Consider the following 26,062-nt stretch of genomic DNA (forward strand, 5'->3'; position numbering starts at 1 on the left):
TATCAATTGGTTTGGTTTTCCTACACTGACACATCTTGGGAGAATGAGCATAACATTTTACTCAAAACTCCAATTAAGGTCTAATTTATGTCATTGGAAAGCCAAGATCCAGGGCTACAACTTTTATGTTTACCAAGTTTCCCAATTCTGGGTGCAAGAACTCAAAATATCAGTGTGAATGCATAGCAACTTCAGTACAGCAAAACTGTCAATACGCAAGTATAGCGCCCCAGCGCTTTTATGTCAGCGTTGGAGCGCTGTAGCTTCGAATTAATTTTCTCAAGTTTTGATTTTTGGTTCATAATTTTATGTTTATGATCTTTTAAGGCTTCTAAAATATATTTAAGAGTTTTTATGAAAAAAGTTTCAAGTTTTAAGTCAAGAACGAAAAAAACGACTTATGTGGATCGATTACATTATGTGATGCATGTACATGTCTAAGTTTCATTCATGAAACCTATGTTCAATATGAAAGTATGATTTTTATCATCTATGACAAGCATGAAGTTATTGAGTAAAGTTTTATGTTCATGAAACGAAAGTTATGACAGAAGTTACGATGATATGATGATGCTTCATAATGAAATGAATGTTATGATGAAAGTTATGATGAAATGATAAAATGATGAGACATGAATGAATGATATTAAGATGAAGCATGATATGACATGTTAATGTATGAAAACGCTTTTGATGTCTTATGTGTCTTTGTGGTGGCAAACACGGGATTGGTGCTCCGGTTTGGGCTCCGGAGAGGGCCTTTCCAAACATGTCTCAAGAGACAGATAAGTACACGGGACTGGTGCTCTGGGATGAGCTTCGGAGAGGGCCTTTCCAAAGAACGAATGTTATGAGGCTTAGTGTCATATTCTTGTTGATCAACAGGAACTACGAATGTGCCCATTATGACGGTTGCCATAATTTCACATAATTCATCACCCCAAAATTATAAGTTTTTATGTTATGTTCATGGTTTAATGTTTGTCCAAGTTGCATGATTTTATTTATTAGATGTTAAGTGCAAATGTTTATTTAAGAATAAAATGGTAAAGTTTTGAGAATATGAATGAAGTCTATTTTCAAGATTTAAAGTTAAGTAAGTTGATGTCCATGTTTAAATTCCTTGCATCTTTTAAGAGTTTTGAATTTCATGTTCAAGATTTTAAGTTTAAAGTTTCATGATGTTTACGTTAAAGTTCCTCAAGTTCAAGGTATCATGTTATGTATGTTCAAGTTCTTTTAATTTTAAAGTATTTTGAAACAATAATGATATTGATATGAATATTTTAATCTTGCTGAGTCCTTTAGACTCACTATACTTGAATGGTGCAGATGGTTTAGCAGTTTTGATTTAAAAAGCTTTGGTAGCACGGCTGAAGAGTCCAAGAGGCGAAGATATTGCATGACACAATAGTTCAAAAGCTCTGATGTATTTAAAGCAGAAAGATTTACTTATATTTATTTATGTTATGTTGTTACAATATTTTATGTACGATGTTTAAAAGTAATGATTTAATTATTTTCATTGTCAGTCTTTTAAAGACGATTTTTGAGGATTTCAAATGTTTCGTCTTTCAAATGTTTATTTCAGTTAATGTTGTTATGTGAGTTCTCTGATTATTTTCAAATGTATTTTATATACATAGTTAATTAATTGAACTCACTTTTCCCTATCCTCTTTAAATGTTATTAGTAAGTTTTGACGTGTCGTATCTTGATGGACTTAAATGTAGGGTTGCATCCGTGTTCCATATTATGATTTGTTGATGTACTAGGGCGATGAACTCCCTGCATAGTTTAAAAAGTTTTGAAAAAATTTTCTCACTCGTTTTCCGCAACTCTTTTATTAAATGTTTTTAAATATGGGACGTCACAGTTGGTATCAGAGCAACTAGCTCTGGGAGATAGTTCGTGCATGCAATCTCGTGAAGGACTCGAATGCTCCTGCCTCCATAACTGTAAGTTCTATGTTTAAAAATTTTGATTTGTGATCTCTCTTACGGTTATGATCATGCTTGAATTTTTTAACAGAAAACTTTTCGTGTTTTGGATGGATTTTTGGATTTGTGACTGTATTGAACCTGAATTGGTTAAGATATCTTGGGGAAGTATTGATTTGTTGTTCAAAAACATCAATTGAGATTGGTATTACTTTTTTATTTGGGTTAATAGGAAGATTTTATTTTACTAAAATAAGTGATCATTTTAGATTTAAGTCGGTATACTTTGGATACCATTGTTTGGATTAAAAGATTTCGTAAGGGCACATGATTTGTTGATGAAAATTTTTTCTTTGGACATTAAAGTTAAGATTATTTTCTGTTGGATGTTATACTTTTACTATGAGGAATGTAATATGATAATTGATTTTTTGTTGGTATACTCTTGTTGTATGGAATAGGTTCGTTGACAAATAATGTTCTCGATGATTGTTTCTTTGGACTATAAGAAGAATCATTAAGGATTAAGTTGTGACACAAAAATTTGTTGAGAAGTGAAATTGCTTTTGGAGTTGCAAGATTAAGTTTATTGGAACAAGCTTATTTTCGAAATTTATACTTTGAATGTTAAGTTTTAACTGATTAAATTGAGAATTTGGTTGATCTTAGTAAATTTCTATCATTATGACAATACAATATAAGGGAAGAATAACGAGTACAAGAAAATTCAAGAATAAAGAAAAAACGTGAGGTGGATATTCACCGGTAAATACAATGTACATGAGAAGGATAATCATAATAGTTACAAGGAGTAATATTGCAAATCTCATCTTGTTCTTCGAGATCTTGGAGAAATAACTTGCGAGAGAAAGAATAAGTTGAGTGTGATTAAAAATAAGTTTGAGTGATCGTATTTATAAGGTGAAAAGAGAAGAAACCAAGTTGTTTTGTTACCGTTTTATTTGACCTTTAGCTAAAGTTGGGAGTAGGAATCACGTGTTTGAAGATTTTGAGGATTTTGGTGATCTGAATTAAGTCTTAAAGCAGATTCACAGCCGACTTGAAAAGTTATGTTTCGATCCAAATTAAATCTTCAAGGATTCGTGGCAGATTCGAACAGATATGTTTTGATTTGATAAGATTAGAATTGAAAATAAGACAATAATATTGAAAATTAGACATGTAAGTGTGGGATTGTATGAATTAGTTGAGAAAAATTTATATTTTTGGAGATTGATCAGTCAAATTTCGAGGACGAAATTCTTTTAAGTAGGGTAGATTGTAATATCCAAAAAATTCATAAATCCATTCATGATTATTAAAGAAATTTTAAATGAATTTTAAGTTATTTCATTTGATTATTTATGATTTAAACGTTATTGTTATTTAAATGATCTTATGTGTTGTGTAAATGATTTAAAAGTTGTAGTTTCATGTATTAAAATATATGTTTATTTGTTGTGTTAAATGATTTTATTAGAATTGATTCTGGACTGAGAATACGAGACTAGCCTATGATCGTTATTGTAGAAAATAATTCTACGAGTATTTTAAGTATAATATTGTTATGTTTTTGTTAAACGAGTAAAAATATATTATTATTTTTTTCAGACGAGTCGAGACGTGTTTTTGTAACTGCGTTTTAAGCAATCAACACATGATATGTATTATTATTGATAGCAACGTTTATCCACACCATCCCTATTAATTAATGTAATTGTTCCCTTGACTTAGCCACCCCATCTCCTTCACGTTTCCTTCCCCCATTTCTGCTATCATTAATCTTCTTCTTCATTTTTACTCCACGGTCTTCTAGCTTTGTAAAAAAAATTCAAGCTCCGATCTCTCTCGTTTCGTGGTTAACTCGTTACCAAGAATCCGGATCATCTCCTCCTCTAAATTAAGGCAAGTTTTTAAAGAAATTTTAAACCACCATTCAAGATATATGTATTTTGATATGAAAATTCTGATTTATGTAATGTTTATGCATGATTTTTAAGAGTTCAAGATCATGGTTTATGTTTGATTGAAATCGTGAAACTTAAGTCGTTCTTGATGATTCTTTGAGTATGATCGAGATTTTAATGATGATTTTAAATTCTTTATGTGTTCTTGAGATTTTAAGAAATGTTTTATGAAAAACTTATAGCATAAGTAGTAGAAAATCTCATATTTTGAAGTTTTAAGTTAAAGCTTTGAAATGTGTTATGTGTTTGGTTGTTCCGAATTTGCAGCACTTGTTGCAATTTTGAAGATAAAGGCTAGTGTACTGATCCAAATGATATGAGTCTTACTTTTTTTGAAAACTAGTTTAAATGTCTACAACTTTTATTTTTTGAGTTTTGTCCAAATCGTTTTGGAAGTTTGTCCAAAGTCGCCCCAAAGTGTATCAATTGGTTTGGTTTTTCTGCACTGACACATCTTGGGAGAATGAGCATAACATTTTACTCAAAACTCAAATTAAGGTCTAATTTACGTCATTGGAAAGCCAAGATCCAGGGCTACAACTTTTATGTTTACCAAGTTTCCCAATTCGGGGTGCAAGAACTCAAAATTTCAGTGTGAATGCATAGCAACTGCAGTGCAGCAAAACTGTCAATGCGCAAGTATAGCGCCCCAGCGCTTTTATGTCAGCGCTGGAGCGCTGTAGCTTCGGATTAATTTTCTCAAGTTTTGATTTTTGGTTCCTAATTTCATGTTTATGATCTTTTAAGGCTTCTAAAATATATTTAAGAGTTTTTATGAAAAAAGTTTCAAGTTTTAAGTCAAGAACGAAAAGAATGACTTATGTGGATCGATTACATTATGTGATGCATGTACATGTCTAAGTTTGATTCATGAAACCTATGTTCAATATGAAAGTATGATTTTTATCATCTATGACAAGCATGAAGTTATTGAGTAAAGTTTTATGTTCATGAAACGAAAGTTATGACGGAAGTTACGATGATATGATGATGCTTCATAATGAAATGAATGTTATGATAAAAGTTATGATGAAATGATAAAATGATGAGACATGAATGAATGATGTTAAGATGAAGCATGATATGACATGTTAATGTATGAAAACGCTTTTGATGTCTTATTTGTCTTTGTGGTGGCAAACACGGGATTGGTGCTCCGGTTTGGGCTCCGGAGAGGGCCTTTCCAAACATGGCCCAAGAGACAGATAAGTACACGGGACTGGTGCTCTGGGATGAGCTCCGGAGAGGGCCTTTCCAAAGAACGAATGTTATGAGGCTTAGTGCCATATGCTTGTTGATCAACAGGAACTACGAATGTGCCCATTATGACGGTTGCCATAATTTCACATAATTCATCACCCAAAATGATAAGTTTTTATGTTATGTTCATGGTTTAATGTTTGTCCAAGTTGCATGATTTTATTTATTAGATGTTAAGTGCAAATGTTTATTTAAGAATAAAATGGTAAAGTTTTGAGAATATGAATGAAGTCTATTTTCAAGATTTAAAGTTAAGTAAGTTGATGTCCATGTTTAAATTCCTTGCATCTTTTAAGAGTTTTGAATTTCATGTTCAAGATTTTAAGTTTAAAGTTCCATGATGTTTACGTTAAAGTTCCTCAAGTTCAAGGTATCATGTTATGTATGTTCAAGTTATTTTAATTTTAAAGTATTTTGAAACAATAATGATATTGATATGAATATTTTAATCTTGCTGAGTCCTTTAGACTCACTATACTTGAATGGTGCAGATGGTTTAGCAGTTTTGATTTAAAAACCTTTGGTAGCACAGCTGAAGAGTCCAAGAGGCGAAGATATTGCATGACACAATAGTTCAAAAGCTCTGATGTATTTAAAGCAGAAAGATTTACTTATATTTATTTATGTTATGTTGTTACAATATTTTATGTACAATGTTTAAAAGTAATGATTTAATTATTTTCATTGTCAGTCTTTTAAAGACGAGTTTTGAGGATTTCAAATGTTTCGTCTTTCAAATGTTTATTTCAGTTAATGTTGTTATGTGAGTTCTCTAATTATTTTCAAATGTATTTTATATACATAGTTAATTAATTGAACTCACTTTCCCCTATCCTCTTTAAATGTTATTAGTAGGTTTTGACGTGCCGTATCTTGATGGACTTAAATGTAGGGTTGCATCCGTGTTCCATATTATGATTTGTTGATCTAGGGCGATGCACTCCCTGCATAGTTTAAAAAGTTTTGAAAAATTTTCTCACTCTTTTTCCGCAACTCTTTTATTAAATGTTTTTAAATGCGGGACGTCACAAAAGTACTACGTTTCGATATAATTGGTACTGTGTTTCTGAACACGCACCAACATCACTATGGAAAACATATATGGAAGATATATCAAATTTAACAAAATCTCATACCACAATTAGACATTATTATACTTCATTTGTAAGCTAAAGTACTACGTATCGATATAATTGGTACTGCGTTTTTAACCACGCACCAACACCACCATGGAAAACATGTATGGAATATGTACCAAATTTAACAGAATCTCATACCACAATGAGACATTATTATACTTCATTTGCAAGCTAAAAGTACTACGTATCGATATAATTGGTACTGAATTTACGAACACACACCAACAACACAATGGAAAATATATATGAAAGATGTACCGAATTTAACGGTGTAAATTCATGGTCTTGGTTCTTTCATGTATGTTAAGTATCAATTACATTTTTATGTGGTGCTAATGTAGAACACTGTGATAATATTAATATTAATTGTAGTATTATTACTAATTTCTCAAACTTCGATACAATGAAAACTACTTGAAATATTAATACAGTTAAAATAGGACTCACGCACTTGCAATTACTCATTCGATACAAAAAAAAAAAAAAAAAAACAAGTTCAACACCATTTTCAATGTGCTTGATTAAGCCAAACTTACACCAAAGCACCAACTACTTTCACTTATTTAACAAATATTACAATCAATAAAACTAAGAACAACAAACAATCAACCCAACCAATGTGCACATATCCATCACCGACACGGGATCCACCAGATCTTGTCCCAACTTTCAAGCAATTTTCATCGTCAAATTCTTTTTGCTTGTCTTTGGTTTCATCACTATTGGGGGTGCTCTGAGATTTATCTTTACTACCCTGAGTTTTTGTATCTTCTCCCATTAGTCCAGGCCCAAGTAATTATGTAGCATAGTCTGGTTTTCACCAACAAAAAAAACCACACTGATTGTTCGAGCAACAATAATACAACATACCTTTAGATTTTTTTTTCTCAGAAGTAACAACCCTAATATCAGTAATCCTTTGACAGGAACACGAAGGTGTAGGAGGGAATCTTAAATCAATGTTAGGCTTCACATGTGTTCTTTCGCTTCTGTTTGAAGACTCCATTTCGATCTTTTTGTGCTTCGGTAGCTTCAACTTCCGATCTGAGAAACAATGGAATTTGTGAATCATGTATCCCAATTGTTTAGATACTACACAATATTTTACAAAAAATAAGAATTTCTCAATCCAAATTCATGCTCATTCGATCATAATATATGTGATTTCTTAGGCAATACTTAAGAATAATATTATTAATATATGTGACATCAAATCACACCTCACAATTAGAGTGGAAAAAACCAGTAGCAAAATTGTGACACCCGAAGCCAAAAAGTCCTAGGGCGGTACATGGTCCGCAATATGGGTGGTTAATACCTGAAAGATGGAAACTCCACCAAAGAATGGGCGACCGGTGACATGAATGAACCGATCCCACACCGGAATGAGAGGTACAAAAGATTTGATATGTACAACTCATATCAAGAAGGTGCATCTTCTTTTCGGGAGCTCATCACATAAGAACTCTAAAGTTAAGCGTGCTTGACTTGGGGCAATTATAGGATGGGTGACCCCCTGGGAAGTTTCTCAGGGTGCGTGTGAGTGAGGACATAAGCACGCTGAAAAGAACCGTCTTGATACAGTGGGACGTTACAAATGGTATCAGAGCCTGACCTCTCCCAGTACGGTGTGGTTCGAGGACGAACCAAGCGGAAGCTGGTGGGCATGTGACACCCGAAGCCAAAAAGTCCTAGGGCGGTACATGGTCCGCAATATGGGTGGTTAATACCTGAAAGATGGAAACTCCACCAAAGAATGGGCGACGGGTGACATGAATGAACCGATCCCACACCGGAATGAGAGGTACAAAAGATTTGATATGTACAACTCATATCAAGAAGGTGCATCTTCTTTTCGGGAGCTCATCACATAAGAACTCTAAAGTTAAGCGTGCTTGACTTGGGGCAATTATAGGATGGGTGACCCCCTGGGAAGTTTCTCAGGGTGCGTGTGAGTGAGGACATAAGCACGCTGAAAAGAACCGTCTTGATACAGTGGGACGTTACAAAAATAGCAGCAAAAAATTGAAAAAAATACATGCGAAAATCAATTAGAGTGCAGCGGAAAATGGAACAAAAACTTGCATCCAAAAAATTTAATCAAAAGCGAACAAACTACTAGATACCTCAAATAGGAATATCGTAAGCCTAGATACCATTTTTTAGATCAAATTTCAATCCAAAATACTACTTCACGGATTAATGAGCACACAAGAACATAACAACGTAAGAATTAATAAAGAGCACAAATCGGGTAGAAGAAAAATAGCTCGCGGAAGGCCCCTGCGAGAAAAATAATTTCGAACAGAAGAAAATTTTGAAAAAATTGAATGGGAACAGATACTAAAACGTAAAAAATGGTGTGTATGCCTATATTAATGGCGAGTACTATGGCGGCGGTGAACTACGGTGGCATCAAGGGTCGGAGAGAAGTAGAGGGCAGAGAGACAGGGCGAAGCGATCCCGAGTTTGAACCGACGAACGACAATCAAGTAGACTCGGTCGTTGGCCAATTCGGATGGTGGTGGACAAAGTCGGCCGATGGATCATGGGTAGAGCTTTCTGTCGTGATAATGAAAGAAAAGGGTAGAGGCGTGAAGAGGGATGGAGAGGAAAGAGAGACACGAGAAATATAAATAAAAATAAAAATAAACAAGGGAATTATAGGTGAAAAAATAAAAGAAAAAGAAAAATTGAGTCAAAACATGAATAGGGAGTTATAAAAAGAATTTAGGTGTAGGAGGGAGTGCAGAACAAATTTTTCTATCCTAGGTACTGAATCACAACTTTAAGTTTGAAATGAGGATTTTTCCCCAATTTGCCCTTATATATATTATATTTATTTATTTACTTTTCATTGGTTAGTTTTATGTCGACGAGTTTAGATACAAAAATAATTTATATAGTTTTAAAAAACATACATCAATAAGCTGTCCAGGTTTTTAAATTATTTTTATTAATAAATCTCAAGATATCATTTCCCTGTATTCAACTCTAGCAATTTTTTTTATGTATATTTATTTAAATTTCATTCATTTTCTAGCTTTACGTCGACGAGTTTGGATAAAAAAAAATTTAGTTTTAAAAAACACATCAATACGTCCAGGCTTTTAAATTGTTTTTGTTGGGCTTTGGCCCAACTTGTTTCTTTTTCCAGCCCACTACCCATCTAATATATATTGCCCACTTTTCCTAATCAGATTAGAGGGCCGCCAGTGAGAGAAAATGGAGAAATTTGAGTGCGCCTCTTTTTCCTTCTGGGCGTGAGGGTGAGGCCGAGAGATTGAGAGAGAGTGAGGCGGCCGAGAGATTGGGTGAGAGCAAGATAGAGTGAAGGCTTCTTTGTGAGCTTCCTCTTTGTGACTGAGTGTCTTCTCCCCTTCCTTGCTTTGTGCGTATTGCTGCTCTCTCTCTCTCGTTTGTGGGTTGGCCATGGAATTCCTACTGTGTGTAGGAGCGTGAGTTTGGATTGGATAGAGCCTTTGTGGTCTTCGCCGTGGATTGTCGGTGGTTTGAAGAGTCGTAGCGTCTGACCCCGAAATCCCTTTTGTTCCTCATGTTTTTCTGCCCTTTGTTTTGGTTTTCTTTGTTTTCTGTGCCGCCCATCTCCCAACAGTTTTCATTAATAAATGAAGAAAGATTTCGGTGTTTGGATAAATTTTGAAAAATATTTTTATTTTAGTTTTTAATCAAAATTAGAAGCATAAGTCCGAAATAAAAAAAAATTACTTCCAATTTTTTTTAAATGTTTAATTAAAACAACTTTTATAACTAAACAATATACTTTTTAACATTTTTTTAAAAATCTCTTCGGTGGGAGAAGCTAACAAACTAAATAAACTCTCGTAGGAATTTATACAAAGATTTAAAACTATATTCTTTTTTTTTTTTTGAGAGGATTTAAAACTATATTCTTGTCATGGATTGCATGTGCAGCCAATAGTTAATTAGTAGATTTTATATGAGAACTGCTGAAATCTCCAATCCCCCTTGGTTACCAATTCCTTTTTGCAAAGCATGAATCTTTAGCTAATTTGCTCTAGTTTTGTACCAGATTGTTGGTTTTGCACCATGCCAACTTTTGCTGGTTTCTCTGGTTTTCTTCCGTGTGACATTCTACATCACTACCTGCTGTTGTTCGTTTGGGGCTTCATTTTTTGAGTTATTGTTCACACTCATACTACACATCATGATGCAATGCGACCACCACATCTTTAGCACCGATCCGGTCTTAGCTCAGAACCATAATTGACTTTGCAGGAAAGTGAACTTTCTGTGGTGTGTGAAACCGTATGTGCACACCTGCTGGACGCGAGGGCTGCGACAACATGACCACGATACCAATCCAATTTAACAAGATGGTCCAGCCTTGCACTTCAGCTGCAGATAATAAGTTGGCTACAACAGAATTAAGAGTCGAATATAGTGATCACCTAATGAATCAGAGTGACAGCAAAGGCCTGCCTTAATTTATCTCATTCCAACTTTGTTACTGTGCTTCAAAAACTTCAGTGTGTACCTGTACATAATTTTACTGGAGGTGACAAAATCAAATGACAATTTGATTTGCTTATTTGGTTATCTTTCAATCCAAAAACACTTTAAATGGCTCGAAAGTTTGAAAAATGAAACCTGCAGACCATGAATTCAGCTCAAAGTATAAATTAGCACTGATGGGAAATCAAACAAATTTGTGAATTTTAAGTAGGAGCTTGTTGGTGCTTTCGAGTCCAAATCTAGATATTCTTGTAATGCACTAAATAATATGATTTGGCTTGCAAGTTATATACTTGTAATGTACTAAATTGTCATACAGATGACTCCTACTTTATTTCAAGAATTTTTCATCAACGTTAGCCAATCTGTAACATTTTTCGACTTTACTGATAAAAGGTTGACAAGAAACAATTGGAAGGAACAACTAAGAAACATCTCATTCTGAATATACATTACTAATGGAACATCTCATCTGTGCAGCACCACGGAACTAAGAAATTTAACGTGACTTGATCAGGCAAGAGATCTTCCTCTTGCCTGCTGTTTTATGGTGAATTATGCTGTTCATCAACTTTAGGCCAAGGATTTCATTTTCTCGTGCTCCCTCTGTTTCTCCCTGCAACGCATTAAAAAACAGAGATGATGAAACGACATTTCAACACGTAGAAGAACGAACACTTAATATAAATCAATGGTTGAATCACATTATGTGAATCTGAGAGGAGAAAACGATTAGAGCTTTGTGGCATTGCATCAAGACCATCGAAATTTATTCCCCCCTTCAATGCCTTGGATTTTATGTATGAATTTGAAAGATCGATAGGATCTGCTTCCGCGTTGAAAGCTTGGTTTTGCAACAAATCATTGCGCCTTCGCCTTAAAAATCTGAAATTCAAGAATAAGTCATGACTTTCAAGCTCCTGCTAAGAGAGTAAATTCTAGTCCTTTTTCTGTGGAAATAGAATTGGAGTAATCCTAAACAAGGAACATACCGAACTTCAGACGAAATCCCATCTCTCTTTTGCTTTGCAGCATGCAATTTCCGCTTTCTTGAAACAAAATCCTAATCAAGAATTCGCATGGCTTCATCGTTAAAATTCAGCTGACTAACTTGTGTATTCGTTGACCATGGATTAAACACAAAAAGGGATCAATAAACTAAAAGCATTCAACCCAAACACAGTTCATATTTTAAATAAATAAAAATTTATGGAAGAAAAGCACAAGCCAATTAGAAGCAACTCGTTTCACAAAATAATATGCTCTTATTGCATCAATTGGGAAAAAGAAGACAAGAAAACTATAAAGATCGAACCTTTTGCAGTTCCAAGAACTCCCCAACAAGTGTTTGATACTTCAGTTTAGCCACGGCTCCATTATCAACACCAAGAGATTGGTCAAAACCAACAGAGACAGAATCCCTCTTCATCATCTCCCTCAACGCATCCAAATCACCCCAAAAATCAAAAGATTCAACAGAAAGCAGAGGGGAACAAAAATCCAATCTTGAAGCAGGCAGAGGGCCAAAGAATTCGAAAGAGAACCCTTGTAATCTTATCTATCCTTGAATCTTTGAATGTGATAAACCAAAATAAAAACCCCGGATACATATGGCAAGCAACGCAAGGCTCTGTTTGTGTGGTTGAAAGACGCTAGAATCCATCTTCTTTTGCACCACTTCTTCCCCTTTCTTGATACGGTTTCCATAATAAAAATAGCAGTGATTTTAGTTTTAATGAGTTTCCTTTTATATTTTTGGGCGTATAATATAAATCATTGGTCCAGCGAAGACATTGATGGGTTTTGATAGGAGAGATTCTTGGGGGAACATTGGATATGGTGCAGAAGATCAATGGCTACAGGCTTACTACCGTCTTCAATTCCAGATGGATGCTTGATGCTAGTAATGTAAAATAACAAAATAAGTTTGTGTAATGTCTGTTATAAAATTGTGGTCCCTTCTTTGACTAACAGACTTAGATTATATATATATATATAAATTTTTTAAAAAAGGGTTGACCCCCAAGGGGAATTTCAAATGAGTCAGAGGCTCATTGACTCATGCGAAGGGTAAATCGAGGGATGTGCACGAGCGACAGGGACCTGAAGGAGAGAGCACATGACTCAATCCCCAGAGCATACCCCACAATATTTCAGCAGAGAATATGCTCCATACGAGGATCGAACTCGCAACGCTGGAAAATTTTTTCCCACGTCACCTCAGACCTTACCAACTCGCCTATGCCCCTGTGGGCGACTAACAGACTTAGATTGGTTATGAAGCTGGTAGTGCATTTGTTTCAGGACGTTTGATCACGGATAATATAATTCTGGGATTTGAGACCCTACACTGGATACGTAGCAGAAAAGTGGGTAAACAAGGCTATGTAGCATTGAAACTCGACATGAGCAAGGCATATGATCGAGTGGAATGAAAATTTTTGGAACTGATCATGCAGAAAATGGGATTCTCTCTCTTGTGGATTGAAAAGGTGATGCGATGTATAAGAACAGTTAAATACTCTTTTTCAATTAATGGTGATCGAGTTGGATCTGTCATTCCAAGTAGAGGAATCCGACAGGGTGATCCTCTTTCTCCTTACTTATTTGCCTTATGTGCCCAAGGATTATCCTCTCTACTTATTGCATATGAAGCTCGTAAGGTATTTGCAGGTATTCGAATTTCAGCTTCATGCCCCTCGATATCTCACCTCTTTTTTGCAGATGATAGTCTTATTTTCTTTAAGGCTACTGTTGGAAGTTCTACTGGAGTTCGCCATTGCCTTTCTTTGTATGAAAAGGCTTCGGGACAGCTTATAAACTTTGAGAAGTCTGCACTATCATTCAGCCCGAATATAGAGATGAATTTGGCTAATATGATTAAGACAACTTTCTCTATCCAGGTTGTACAGGGGCATGAGTTATACCTGGGCCTCCCGACATTCTCTCTCAGGAGTAAAACAATCCAATTTCGATATCTGATTGAGAGAGTAGTGAACAGAATGAAGGGCTGGGGTAATAAATTCTACTCCCCAGGTGGGAAAGAAGTTCTAATTAAATCAGTCCTCCAATCGATTCCTACTTACGCTATGTCTTGGTTCCGTATTCATACATCCATCTTGGAAGAAATTCAAAAGGAATGCTCTAATTTTTGGTGGGGCATTGATGCAGGCAGAAAACATATGCACTGGAAAACTTGAAAGTCATTGTGTCAGCCGAAATGTATGGGTGGGATGGGATTTCGGGAGATGGTCTCTTTTAATAAGGCGTTGTTGGCAAAACAAATATGGAGAATCATTGAAAACCCAACGTCCCTTGTGGCTAGGACACTAAAAGCCAGATATTTCAAGCACTGTGATGTTATGGATGCACAACTTGGTAATAATCCTTCTTACATTTGGAGGTCACTACTGTGGAGCCGTGATCTACTTCGTAATGGGCTGTGTTGGCGAATTGGAAATGGTGCGAACACTTCTATATTCAGAGATCATTGGATCCCTACATTACGATATCATATCACATCACCAAGGAATATGGACATGGACACCACTGTGAGCTCACTGATTCAGAATGGAGATTGGAATGAAACTCTGGTACGCACTCTAATTCCCTCTTATATAGTGGATAAAGTATTAGCCATTCCATTACCGAATTCAAGATCTGAGGATTCTAGATTCTGGAAATATGACGCCAAAGGCCGATATTCGGTGCGGGATGGTTACAAGCTGGATATAGGGTGTTATGAGCCGTCTATTCATAGCTCGAAAGCAAATTTAAGCTCTTGGTGGAACATTATCTGGAATATGGATATTCCTCCTAAAGTACGCATCTTCTGATGGAGAACATTACAAGATATCATCCCTACGGAGATGAACTTAAGGAACCACCATGTGCCTGTTGGAACGCGGTCGTTCTCCGGATCGAAAAAGAAAGTGATACCCGTTGCATCGAAAGTTTTAAAATTTTATATGGAACGATTCCATATGGGTATCAAATTCCTACGATTAAAATTGATAACATAAAATTTAAACAATATAAATTTTACCTTAAAATCTCGAAGCGAGATTATGGACACCAACAGATTAAACTGCTCTTGTTGTATATCCCAGGAACTGATGAACGAACGTTTCTTCAATCAGGTCCACGAACAGAAATTTAATTCCTCTGACAGACTGCACCAGAAAGTCTATCAGAAGTTTCTACGATGAGATAGAACAGATATGATCTGTTAAATCAGTCTGCAAATTCAAAAAATTCACAGACTGAATTTTCGAACACTGTGAGAGAGGGGGAGGGGTCGGCCGAATTCCTTGAGAGAATGCTCTCTAGGGTTTCGAAATTTTGACCTGTGTTGTGTAATTTCTGCACTGCAATAACTTATTTATAATGTGGGCTGCTAACAGCTTAGGGCCCATTAGTCATAAGTTCAAGTCTGACAAGCAGAGCCCGCATGTTCAGAAATTAATATAAAATTCATCGTGACTCAGATTGATAAAACAATTTCACCAATGTTCACAAAAACCATTTCTGCATCTTTTAAAGTCAAGATAAATTTTTTGAATCCGAATTCAGTGATTTCCAAAAATGTCCATCACTATGTCATTTTAGAAAATCTTACTCCCTCTACTCTTAAATAAGAAGTCCCACTTTTTTATTCACTAAATTTAACTCTTTAAATTTAATTATTTCAACGGGGATTAAAAATCCATTACTTGTGTGACCCTCAATGGTTCAGGGATACAGCTAGCCGTGGGCTCACAACTCCTTGTGACTCGGAACAATAATTTTCGACTTACCCAACGAATCATGGTAAGAGCGCCTAGCAATATCGCCCCATGATTCCCTAGGTATCACTGATAGTGCCTGCAAGAACCAATAGATTTTGGTTAGCGTACAGTACGGTCCCTTCATCCATATATCCTGATCGAATCAACAACCATTGGTAAATCGAGAGTCGTTCGAGATTCGATAACTATGCATTACATCTTGGAGATCAAATAGTGACATCGCATGTGTTACTAGGAACACCGAGTAACCTAAAACACATCATATACTCTGGCCAGATATTCGTCACACTAATATCTCCTCATATCGCATAGGATATCCACACTTGCAAGTATGTGGTGAATCCTTGACAACAAAGCATCGACTCCTATATGTGTCGTAATTGTACCCAATCCCGACACCTGATGACCCCAATAGAGTCGGTAAACGAGTCAAAGTACAGTACTAGCATATAGAGTCTCAATGATGTTTCAAGTAGTAAGGACTAATGGTGTACAACCAAAACCGCGGACTTTATCCACTCGATAAGTGATAACCACTTGGAAAGTCCGGATAGGGTAGTTCGATCATTCATCATATGAATATCCATTTGCATGCTTTGAACATCTCTATGTTCCATACCAATGAAACGTGGTATTCGGCATCGCAAATGCTAGTCTCAATCTCGAGCGATCCTTATCCTTATTAACAGACGGCTCAATCGACCAGGAACTGTTTAGAATATACAGTGACTATAAGATGTGTTTCATGATAGACATCCCCATGTGCTACCACATCTTACTTTATTATATTCAAGGTCTTTATCAAAATAACAATAGTATATCATTATATAATAATAAGATAAAGTGAACGCCATTTAAAGAACGTATATTATATTAAACAAAGATTGCTTCCTTGAAGTTTCTTGGATCACATCCAATGTCGGGTTCACTTTGATCCCCTTCAAGAAGAAGACCATATCTAATAGGAGGCCTAGAGGTGTAGGATCATTATTTTGTATCTCGGGTTCTTCTCGAATTTCTTCGAGTTCCATCATCTTGCCTTTCTTATCCAATAAGAACTCCTTCTCCAAGAAGGTGACATTCCTTGAAACAAACACTTTTGTTTCAGTAGGATGATAGAAATAATATCCGATTGAATTCTTCGGATACCCTACAAAATAACATAAGGTGGATCGACTATCCAATTTATCTCTCACTGTCTGCTTCACGTAAGCAGGACATCCCCAAATCCTCAAGTACGAATACTTAGGAGCTTTGCCATTCCATAACTCGTATGGTGTTTTGTCCACTGCTTTAGTGTGGACGTTGTTCAACAACAATACCGCCGTTTCAAGAGCATAGCCTCAAAACGAAGGTGGGAGCTCAGTGAAGCTCATCATAGATCGAACCATGTCCAACAAGGTTCGATTGCGACGCTTCGAAACACCATTCAGCTGAGGTGTCATAGGAGGAGTCCACTGAGAGAGAATCCCATTCTCTTTTAGATAATCCAAGAACTCGGTACTTAAGTATTCTCCACCTCGATCTGATCGAAGTGCTTTAATACTCTTACCTAGCTTGTTTTCTACTTCAGCCTTGAATTCTTTGAACTTTTCAAATGATTCAGACTTATATTTCATCAAATATAAGTACCCATACCTAGAATAATCATCAGTAAAGGTAATGAAGTAGGTGTGACCAAATTTTGTACCAATACTAAATGATCCGCAAACATCTGTATGGATCAAATCCAATAGATTTTGACTACGCTCTGGCTTTCCTTTGAAAGGAGATTTAGTCATTTTTTCTTTGAGGCAAGACTCACAAGTAGGTAGAGAGTTAATATCAGACATATCAAATATGCCCTCTTCCACTAGCTTGTTCATCCTCCTTGAAGAAATATGACCTAGCCTAGCATGCCAAAGGTTTGCCGGGTTTTGATTATCAATTTTCCTTTTATTTGTTGTTACCGGTTTATCAATATAATTAATTGGAACGACTTTTAATTTTAAGTTATATAGATCGTTTTCAAGTTGTCCACATCCAATTAAACATTCATTCTTGTAAATATTGCAAATCACATTCACAAAATTACAAGAAAAACTATCTCTATCAAGCATAGAAATATAAATAATGTTTTTAACCAAATCTGGCACATATAAAACATCTCTCAAAAATAACTTAAAATCATTCTGCAAAATTAAATAAATGTCTCCCACAACTTTGGCTTCAACTCGAGAACCATTTCCGAGCCTCAGCTGGGTCTCACCCATCCTAAGCTTGCGACTTCTTGTCATCACCTGCAAATCATTGCAAATGTGAGATCCACATCCGGTATCCAATACCCAAGAAGTAGTATTAAGTGAAACATTTATTTCAATATAAAACATACCCTTTGCAGTTCGCAACTGCTCGAGATATTCCTTGCAGTTACGTTTCCAATGACCGGGTTTCTTGCAGTGATGGCAAACATCCTTGGATTTTTCCACGTTTAAAGCCTTTGTCTTGTTCTTCTTCTCGGGTCCGGTTTTCTTGGATGGGGCAGAACGTTTCTTACCCTTTGTACTTGGCCCCTTCTTAGCATAAGAAGAGGAGCCCACCAAGAGAACCGGTTTATCCTTCTTTAAAGTGGCTTCATAAGTTACAAGCATATTGACCATCTCTTCAAGGGAGGCCTCTATCTTGTTCATATTGAAATTCACCACAAAACCGTCAAACGATGAAGGAAGAGAGAGAAGTAATAAGTCCACATTGAGTTCATGCTCCAATATCAAATCAAGCGTTACCAACTTCTGAATGAGCCAAACCACGCGTACCCCATGATCACGGACCGAAGTCCCTTCACACATGCGACACGTCATTAACTCTTTTACAGTAGCGAACCTTTCAGCTCTTGATTGAGCCCCAAAAAGTTCTTTGAGTTGTGCGTGAATGTCAGCAGCATTCACGGTATCCTCAAATCGCCTCTGGAGTTCATCAGACATCGAAGTTTGCATATAGCATTTGGCCTTGATATCATTGTCCCACCATTTATCAAGTTTGGCCAACTCTTCCGGACTTATATCAGCTGGTGCTTCCTTCGGAGGAGATTTTTCTAACACGTAGAACATCTTCTCCGAGGTCAAGACAATCTTCAACTTACGGAACCATTCCGTATAGTTTGCGCCAGTCAGTTTGTTTTGTTCGAGAATAGAGAATAGTGGATTGCGCGAATTTATCTTAATGAAATACTGAAAAAAAAAACAGACAATAATCAGTGATTGTTTAATTAATTTACTAAGACATAAAATAAGGCGAAATTTATTTTATGAATCTCACTCCCACTATTTTAACGATTTCACTACCCTCTAGTTAAAATGAGAAACATTTTCTTTAGTGGGAACATGGAGTCCAATTGACAAACTATAGTCCCGAATAATATCAGTCAACCATAATTTTCAAATGGTAGATCCCAATTGCTTCCAAAGCAACCTCCATGTTTTTACCTCATGTCCAATAAGGGCCCAATAATATGACGCCATTTATTGTGACACGTCAAGATGACCCATCAATATTAAGTTGTGATGGACGATCGCCATGTGAATCCCCAATAATATGAGCCAATCCCATGGGAGTTTCATCCAACTTACAACATGTGTCGATCCAATGTACAGCTTTCCGACGAATGGGCCCCCCCAATAATATGAGCCGGACCGTATCCGCTGGTAGCATCTCATACATTGATCGTTGATGGAAGGTAGGAACATTTAAACAATATTTAAATTTCCTTTATTTATCTTGATATCAATTTTAAATCATATTTAAAATGAGAGATTTTTAATTTTGAAAATTTGTCTCATCATTTAAAATTTGTATGCTTGCGGGATTCATACAATTTAGTCTAAACATGCATACAACAATAATATCATATATTATTTTAGGATGATCGATTCCATTACTAATCGACCCGTGGTTGCCAATCACGAGTCTAAGTCCAATCCTAGGTAATATGCAAGTATGCAATGCAATCCTATTACATTGAGCTTCCAATTTACATTTTTTCGGTTTTTATTGTCTGCTGGGCCCACCTTTGTCTTCAAATCTTCATCTCCCACTAAGTCTAAAATTTACAATAAATTTCGATGAAAAGCAGGGGATACATATTTAATGGGTGGGAACGTGCCATAAACCAGGCCCACTTTTATTACATATGACAATTCATATTGGGTCATAAACCAGGCCCATTAATAAATCCAACAACAATAATTAAAATCAAATGTAAACAACCTAACATACACCTATAATATTGGTCATGACAATCGATCATCCTTATCCAATAATTTTTAATTCAAAAATTAATTTATTGGATATCATGCAATGGCAATAAATATAAATAGATAAAATCATATTTCATACATAAAATCTTATTTTATATATAAAATCATATTTTATCTAGTTTATCCATAAAATCATATTTTACATATAAAATCCAATTTTATACATAAAATCATATTTTATTATCAATTGTACAAAATTATTAATTTTATAAAATCTAATTTAATGGATAAAATTTATAAATTTTCCAAAAATTTAAATTTATCCAAAAATCAATTTTTAAAATTTCGGACTCAAACAATTTGATCTGATGCCTCGTGGACCAATCAAAAACTGAAATTTCAAAAATTTCAAAAAATCAAAAAATTAAATTTTAAAATTTTCGGACTGCCCGGGACAATCTCGGGCAGCCCGGCCTCCACGTGGGACAGGGCTGCCCACGTGGAGGTGGGCAGCCAATCGCTGCCCGTGGTCGCTGCCCTGGGCAGCGCCCTGGAATTTAATTTAAAATTTTTGTTTTATTTTTCTGAAAAATCGAGGCCGGTACAATCGAATAAATTTTAATCCTAAAATCCGAGAACAACCTGTCGCTCTGATACCACTGTTGGAACGCGGTCGTTCTCCGGATCGAAAAAGAAAGTAATACCCGTTGCAGCGAAAGTTTTAAAATTTTATATGGAACGATTCCATATGGGTATCAAATTCCTACGATTAAAATTGATAACATAAAATTTAAACAATATAAATTTTACCTTAAAATCTCGAAGCGAGATTATGGACACCAACAGATTAAACTGCTCTTGTTGTATATGCCAGGAACTGATGAGCGAACGTTTCTTCAATCAGGTCCACGAACAGAAATTTAATTCCTCTGACAGACTGCACTAGAAAGTCTATCAGAAATTTCTACGATGAGATAGAACAGATATGATCTGTTAAATCAGTCTGCAAATTCAAAAAATTCACAGACTGAATTTTCGAACACTGTGAGAGAGGGGGAGGGGTCAGCCGAATTCCTTGAGAGAATGCTCTCTATGGTTTCAAAATTTTGACCAGTGTTGTGTAATTTCTGCACTGCAATAACTTATTTATAATGTGGGCTGCTAACAGCTTAGGGCCCATTAGTCATAAATTCAAGTCTGACAAGCAGAGCCTGCATGTTTCAGAAATTAATATAAAATTCATCGTGACTCAGATTGATAAACCAATTTCACCAATGTGCACAAAAACCATTTCTGCATCTTTTAAAGTCAAGATAAATTTCTGAATCCGAATTCAGTGATTTACAAAAATGTCCATCACTATGTCATTTTAGGAAATCTTACTCCCTCTACTCTTAAATAAGAAGTCCCACTTCTTTATTCACTAAATTTAACTCTTTAAATTTAATTATCTCAACGGGGATTAAAAATTCATTACTTGTGTGACCCTCAATGGTTCAGGGATACAGCTAGTCGTGGGCTCACAACTCCTTGTGACTCGGAACAACAATTTTTGACTTACCCAACGAATCATGGTAAGAGCGCCTAGCAACATCGCCCCATGATTCCCTAGGTATCACTGATAGTGCCTGCAAAAACCAATAGATTTTGGTTAGCATACAGTACGGTCCCTTCATTTATATATCTCGATCGAATCAACAACCATTGGTAAATCGAGAGTCGTTCGAGATTCGATAACTATGCATTACATCTTGGAGATCAAATAGTGACATCGCATGTGTTACTAGGAACACCGAGTAACCTAAAACACATCATGTACTCTGGCCAGAGATTCTTCACACTAATATCTCCTCATATCGCATAGGATATCCACACTTGCAAGTATGTGGTGAATCCTTGACAACAAAGCATCGACTCCTATATGTGTCGTAACTGTACCCAATCCCGACACCTGATGACCCCAATAGAGTCGGTAAACGAGTCAAAGTACAATACTAGCATATAGAGTCTCAATGATGTTTCAAGTAGTAAGGACTAATGGTGTACAACCAAAACCGCGAACTTTATCCACTCGATAAGTGATAACCACTTGAAAAGTTTGGATAGGGTAGTTCGATCATTCATCATATGAATATCCATTTGCATGCTTTGAACATCTCTATGTTTCATACCAATGAAACGTGGTACTCGGCATCGCAAATGCTAGTCTCAATCTCGAGCGATCCTTATCCTTATTAACGGACGGCTCAATCGACTAGGAACTGTTTAGAATATACAGTGACTATAAGATGTGTTTCATGATAGCCATCCCCATGTGCTACCACATCTTACTTTAATATATTCAAGGTCTTTATCAAAATATCAATAGTATATCATTATATAATAATAAGATAAAGTGAACGTCATTTAAAGAACGTATATTATATTAAACAAATATTGTTTACAAAAAGAGACTCTCAAAGCCCTTAGCCACAAGTTGGCTAGCGGGGCATCAACTCTTTCAGTGCCAACACTAGGGATATGTCAGCTTTGCAAATTTGGTAATGACTCCACCTGTCATGAGCTTTACTGGTGTCCTACTATCAAACCATGCTGGAAAGGTACCTCTTTCAAACTTCTTCTTAAACACGTTCATCACTTAACTATCATTGAGGTATTCCTTTGGATGCAAATGAAACTATCTCAAAGGGAGTTGGAGCAATTTGTGATGCGCACTTGGGCTGTATGGACAGAAAGAATGGGAATAATACATTGTACTGACCGTCAATGGAAATTAATTGATGTTAATTGGTGTGATTCGTTCCTTTGGGATTATCAAGCTGCTCAAAATGCGACTAAGATTAGACCTGATAATAGACTCAGTAGCTCTCGATGGACTAAGCCAGCAATGAATTGTTTTAGGTTGGAGGTAGATGCTGCATATAATGAGAACTCAGAGAGCTATTCGGTTGGGGGTGTGGTCCGTGATCATGATGGAAATTTGTTGCTGGCGTTTGGAAGGAGAACAGGGAAACCACCCTCGGTGGTCTATGCAGAACTCTTAGCAATTTATGAAGGAATGAACCTGGTGCGGGATCGACATTTAAATGTTCATGAATTTACGACTGATTCTCTCATGGCTGTGCATGCAGTCACTCACCCTGAAGAGAATTTAAGCTACATAGGTTTGATTGCTTCAGATGTTCGAGAACTTCTTGTTGGTTTTCATGGCTCTAAGTTCTTCCATGTTAGAAGAACGGCGAATGCAATTGCACACTCTATTGCATGTTTTGCTATTTCCTCCCCCTCCCAGTTTGCTTGGGAACGTGGAGATTTTCCTTTGTGGTTGGTGAATCTTGTAATGACTGATTTGTCTTTGTCTTAATATTTTTTTTTTTGGTTGGAATAATTAACTTGATCAAAAAGACAAAAGCAATCATATTATTTATATAATTATTGGGTAAATTATAATTTTAGTCCTGGTTTTGGTTTAGTCATATAACTTTTCAAAGTTTGGTTTTAGTCCAGCTCAATAACTTGTGTTTTTGATTGGATTTTGGTCTATTTTCATCGAAAATAACTAAAACAATCGAATATTACTTATTTGACATCGATACTCTCCTAAATGACTCATTTGACAAGAATTAACGATATGTTACACAAATTAAAACCTATTACGCAAAAATTAAAGGGGAAAAAAATAAAAAAAACGACACCCAATATTTACAAACCAAGGGAAAAAACTTGTCGTTTTGTTTATTTTTATTAGTATATTTTAATATGTATAATATAAACTTAATTCTAATCATACGAGTTTTATAAGATAACATCGAAGCCAAACAAAGTAATATTCGATTGATTTAGTGACTTTCGATGAAAAAGACCAAAATCGTTACTTTTTCGCTACGTCAACGTTATGAAATTTGAAAATTTCAGTATATACCGGTACACCGATATCGAAACATTATAAAAAATTTTAAAAATATATAATATTTTTAAACAATAAATTTATAAATTTTAAAAAATATAAAGTTTTTTTCTGGTATAACATGGTATATATCGATACCGTACCCAAATCTCGGTATATCATAAAATTTCGATATAATCGATATGCTAATTATATGTACCGAAAATTTCGATAAAATTTCAGGATAAAAATTTTATACCATAATTTTTGATACGATATAATTTTTGGTATGGACAATACGTCATCCCTGGTTTGAGTACTTAAACATTTGGCTTGATTGTGTAGATATATCTAATATTTTTTTAGAAAAGATTGTTATATTTGTAAATAATATTTTTATAGATAAATGAAAAGTAACATGAATAAAATTTTAGGCTCGAGAAGAAAATAGTGGCTCCTATTAAAAAGAATGCGAGCAAACACGTGGGAGCGGAAAATGTGATACGTGTGGCTTGCATGCAGCTCTACAAGCGGAACGTGGCCACCGCCGCCATGATCATATATGTCCACTTTCTTCCCCCCGCTTGAAAGAAACAGTGATCACCCACAGGATGAACGGCGATGATATGAAAAAAGGAAAAGCCGGATCAGCGTACCGGCGGAACATGCCTTACAGCCCTTACGCCGTGGCTGCGGTCGCCCTCGCGGCGGCGGGAGGGCTCTGGTACTGGAATTCCCAAAGAAAACATGGAGACCAGTCCTCTGCCAGCAACTTGCAGAGGGTCCCCGCCGATGAAACACGGCCACGCAAATAGCTTAGCTAGGATAGTGTACCAGCTACTGTAAATTATTGTTCCCATTGTCGAATTTGTAGGATGAAATAAAAATAGTATCTTGATTAATTTTGTACGTGAATTCTCATATTGTGCAAGAATTAATATGTATAGCTAAAAATTCGACACGCGATTCATTCATGGAGAGACTAATTGCCGAATAATTCAAAGCAAATTGACCGTCAGTTTCTCTCTAGTTGCTACATGAAGAAACAAGTCCAGATATATAAAAACAAAAATTAATACAAAAAATTGACTTAGCTCCAAGAATTAGATTCCCCAGACTTCATCATGATATCGCCAAAATTCACACATGCTTTTGATATTGCATATCTTCATGCATACGAAACTGCATATTTGTGCATCACTCAATCGATCTTGACAGAAGAATAAATCAGTCTTGTGAACCAGAAGCAGGCGTAGAAGCCGATGGTGCCCGTGAGCACAAAGAACGCGTAAGATGCGGTCAACATGTAGCCGAAGTACAACGCACCTGAAACTGGCTTCGTGATTTCTAGCTTGGTGAAGAAGTAGAATGTGGCGTAGAGGAAGAGGTATAATGCAGAGGATCCGGATGTCAAGTATGACCTCCACCACCAGAGGTAATCTTCACTGCACAACTGGAAGTAGCAGAGCACGATGGTTATCTCAGCGCAGGTGACGAGGAGAATGATGAAGACGATGAGGAGGAAACCGAAAATGTAGTAGTATTGGTTCATCCAGATTGAAGTTAGTATGAAGAAAAGCTCGATGAAAACAGCTCCAAATGGAAGGATTCCTCCGATCAAGATTGAGAAGATGGGGTTCATGTACCACGCCTGTTCAGGAATCTGTCTTGGGATCTTGTTCGTTTTTACAGGATCCTCTATGGCCGGTTTCTTGAATCCGACGTAGCTGCCCACAAACACGAGTGGAACAGAGATTCCAAACCATAGGAAGACCAGGGCAAACATTGTCCCGAATGGCACAGCCCCGGAAGACTTCTGGCCCCAGATGAGCGCATTTAGTACAAAGAAGATGGCAAACACAGCACCGGGGAAGAAGAACGCAGTTCTTAGGGCGATTTTCTTCCATTCAGTGCCTTTGAACATTTTGTAGAGACGTGCAGCAGCGTAACCAGCAAAAATTCCCATGAAAACCCAAAGCAATAACATGGCAGTCATGAGTCCACCTCGGTTCGAAGGGGATAGGAATCCTAGGACAGCAAAGATCGTCGTAACTAGGAGCATTCCCAAGAATTGCACACCGGTTCCTACATACACACAAAGCAAGTCCGAGTTGACCGGAGGTCGGAAGACGTCCGAATGGACTAGTTTCCATCCAGTTTCTTCCTGAGCCTCTTCCTGCGTCTCAAGTTCATTGTATTTGGAAATGTCACGATAAAGGGTTCGTAGCATTATCATTGCTACCATGCCCGAAAGGAAGAGAACAATCATCAGAGAGTTTACTATGGAGAACCAATGGATTTGATCATCAGTCATCAGAAGATAAGTGTCCCATCTTGATGCCCATTTCACC

At 36.2% G+C, this 26,062-nt stretch overlaps 2 protein-coding genes across 2 annotated transcripts; both read right to left on the reverse strand.

Annotated features, from left to right (window-relative positions):
• Positions 1-11,067: 11,067 nt before the first annotated feature.
• On the reverse strand, positions 11,068-12,694 carry LOC140872911 (uncharacterized). The gene is made up of 4 exons (XM_073275834.1): positions 12,119-12,694; positions 11,796-11,866; positions 11,508-11,688; positions 11,068-11,419 (listed from the first exon to the last, which is right to left on the reverse strand). Exons 1-4 carry the CDS (start codon positions 12,233-12,235, stop codon positions 11,303-11,305), a joined length of 486 nt encoding a protein of 161 aa, XP_073131935.1. The 5' UTR covers positions 12,236-12,694; the 3' UTR covers positions 11,068-11,302.
• An 11,995-nt stretch (positions 12,695-24,689) lies between these two features.
• Positions 24,690-26,056, reverse strand: LOC140872910 (transmembrane 9 superfamily member 9). The gene has a single exon (XM_073275833.1). The coding sequence runs from the start codon at positions 26,023-26,025 to the stop codon at positions 24,913-24,915; it is 1,113 nt and encodes a 370-aa protein (XP_073131934.1). The 5' UTR covers positions 26,026-26,056; the 3' UTR covers positions 24,690-24,912.
• Positions 26,057-26,062: the final 6 nt, after the last annotated feature.

This window comes from Henckelia pumila, unplaced genomic scaffold (genome assembly GCF_033568475.1).
Source record: "Henckelia pumila isolate YLH828 unplaced genomic scaffold, ASM3356847v2 CTG_477:::fragment_4:::debris, whole genome shotgun sequence".
NCBI lineage: Eukaryota > Viridiplantae > Streptophyta > Magnoliopsida > Lamiales > Gesneriaceae > Henckelia > Henckelia pumila.

Bases quoted from the DNA above. Each gene is read 5' to 3' on its own strand.
- LOC140872911 (XM_073275834.1), bottom strand. From the start codon at position 12,235: ATGATGAAGAGGGATTCTGTCTCTGTTGGTTTTGACCAATCTCTTGGT. The intron at 11,867-12,118 runs GTTCGATCTTTA...ATTCTTGATTAG, and splicing joins AGTTCTTGGAACTGCAAAAG to GATTTTGTTTCAAGAAAGCG. The intron at 11,420-11,507 runs GTGATTCAACCA...AATGCGTTGCAG, and splicing joins TCCTCTCAGATTCACATAAT to GGAGAAACAGAGGGAGCACG.
- LOC140872910 (XM_073275833.1), bottom strand. From the start codon at position 26,025: ATGACTGATGATCAAATCCATTGGTTCTCCATAGTAAACTCTCTGATG.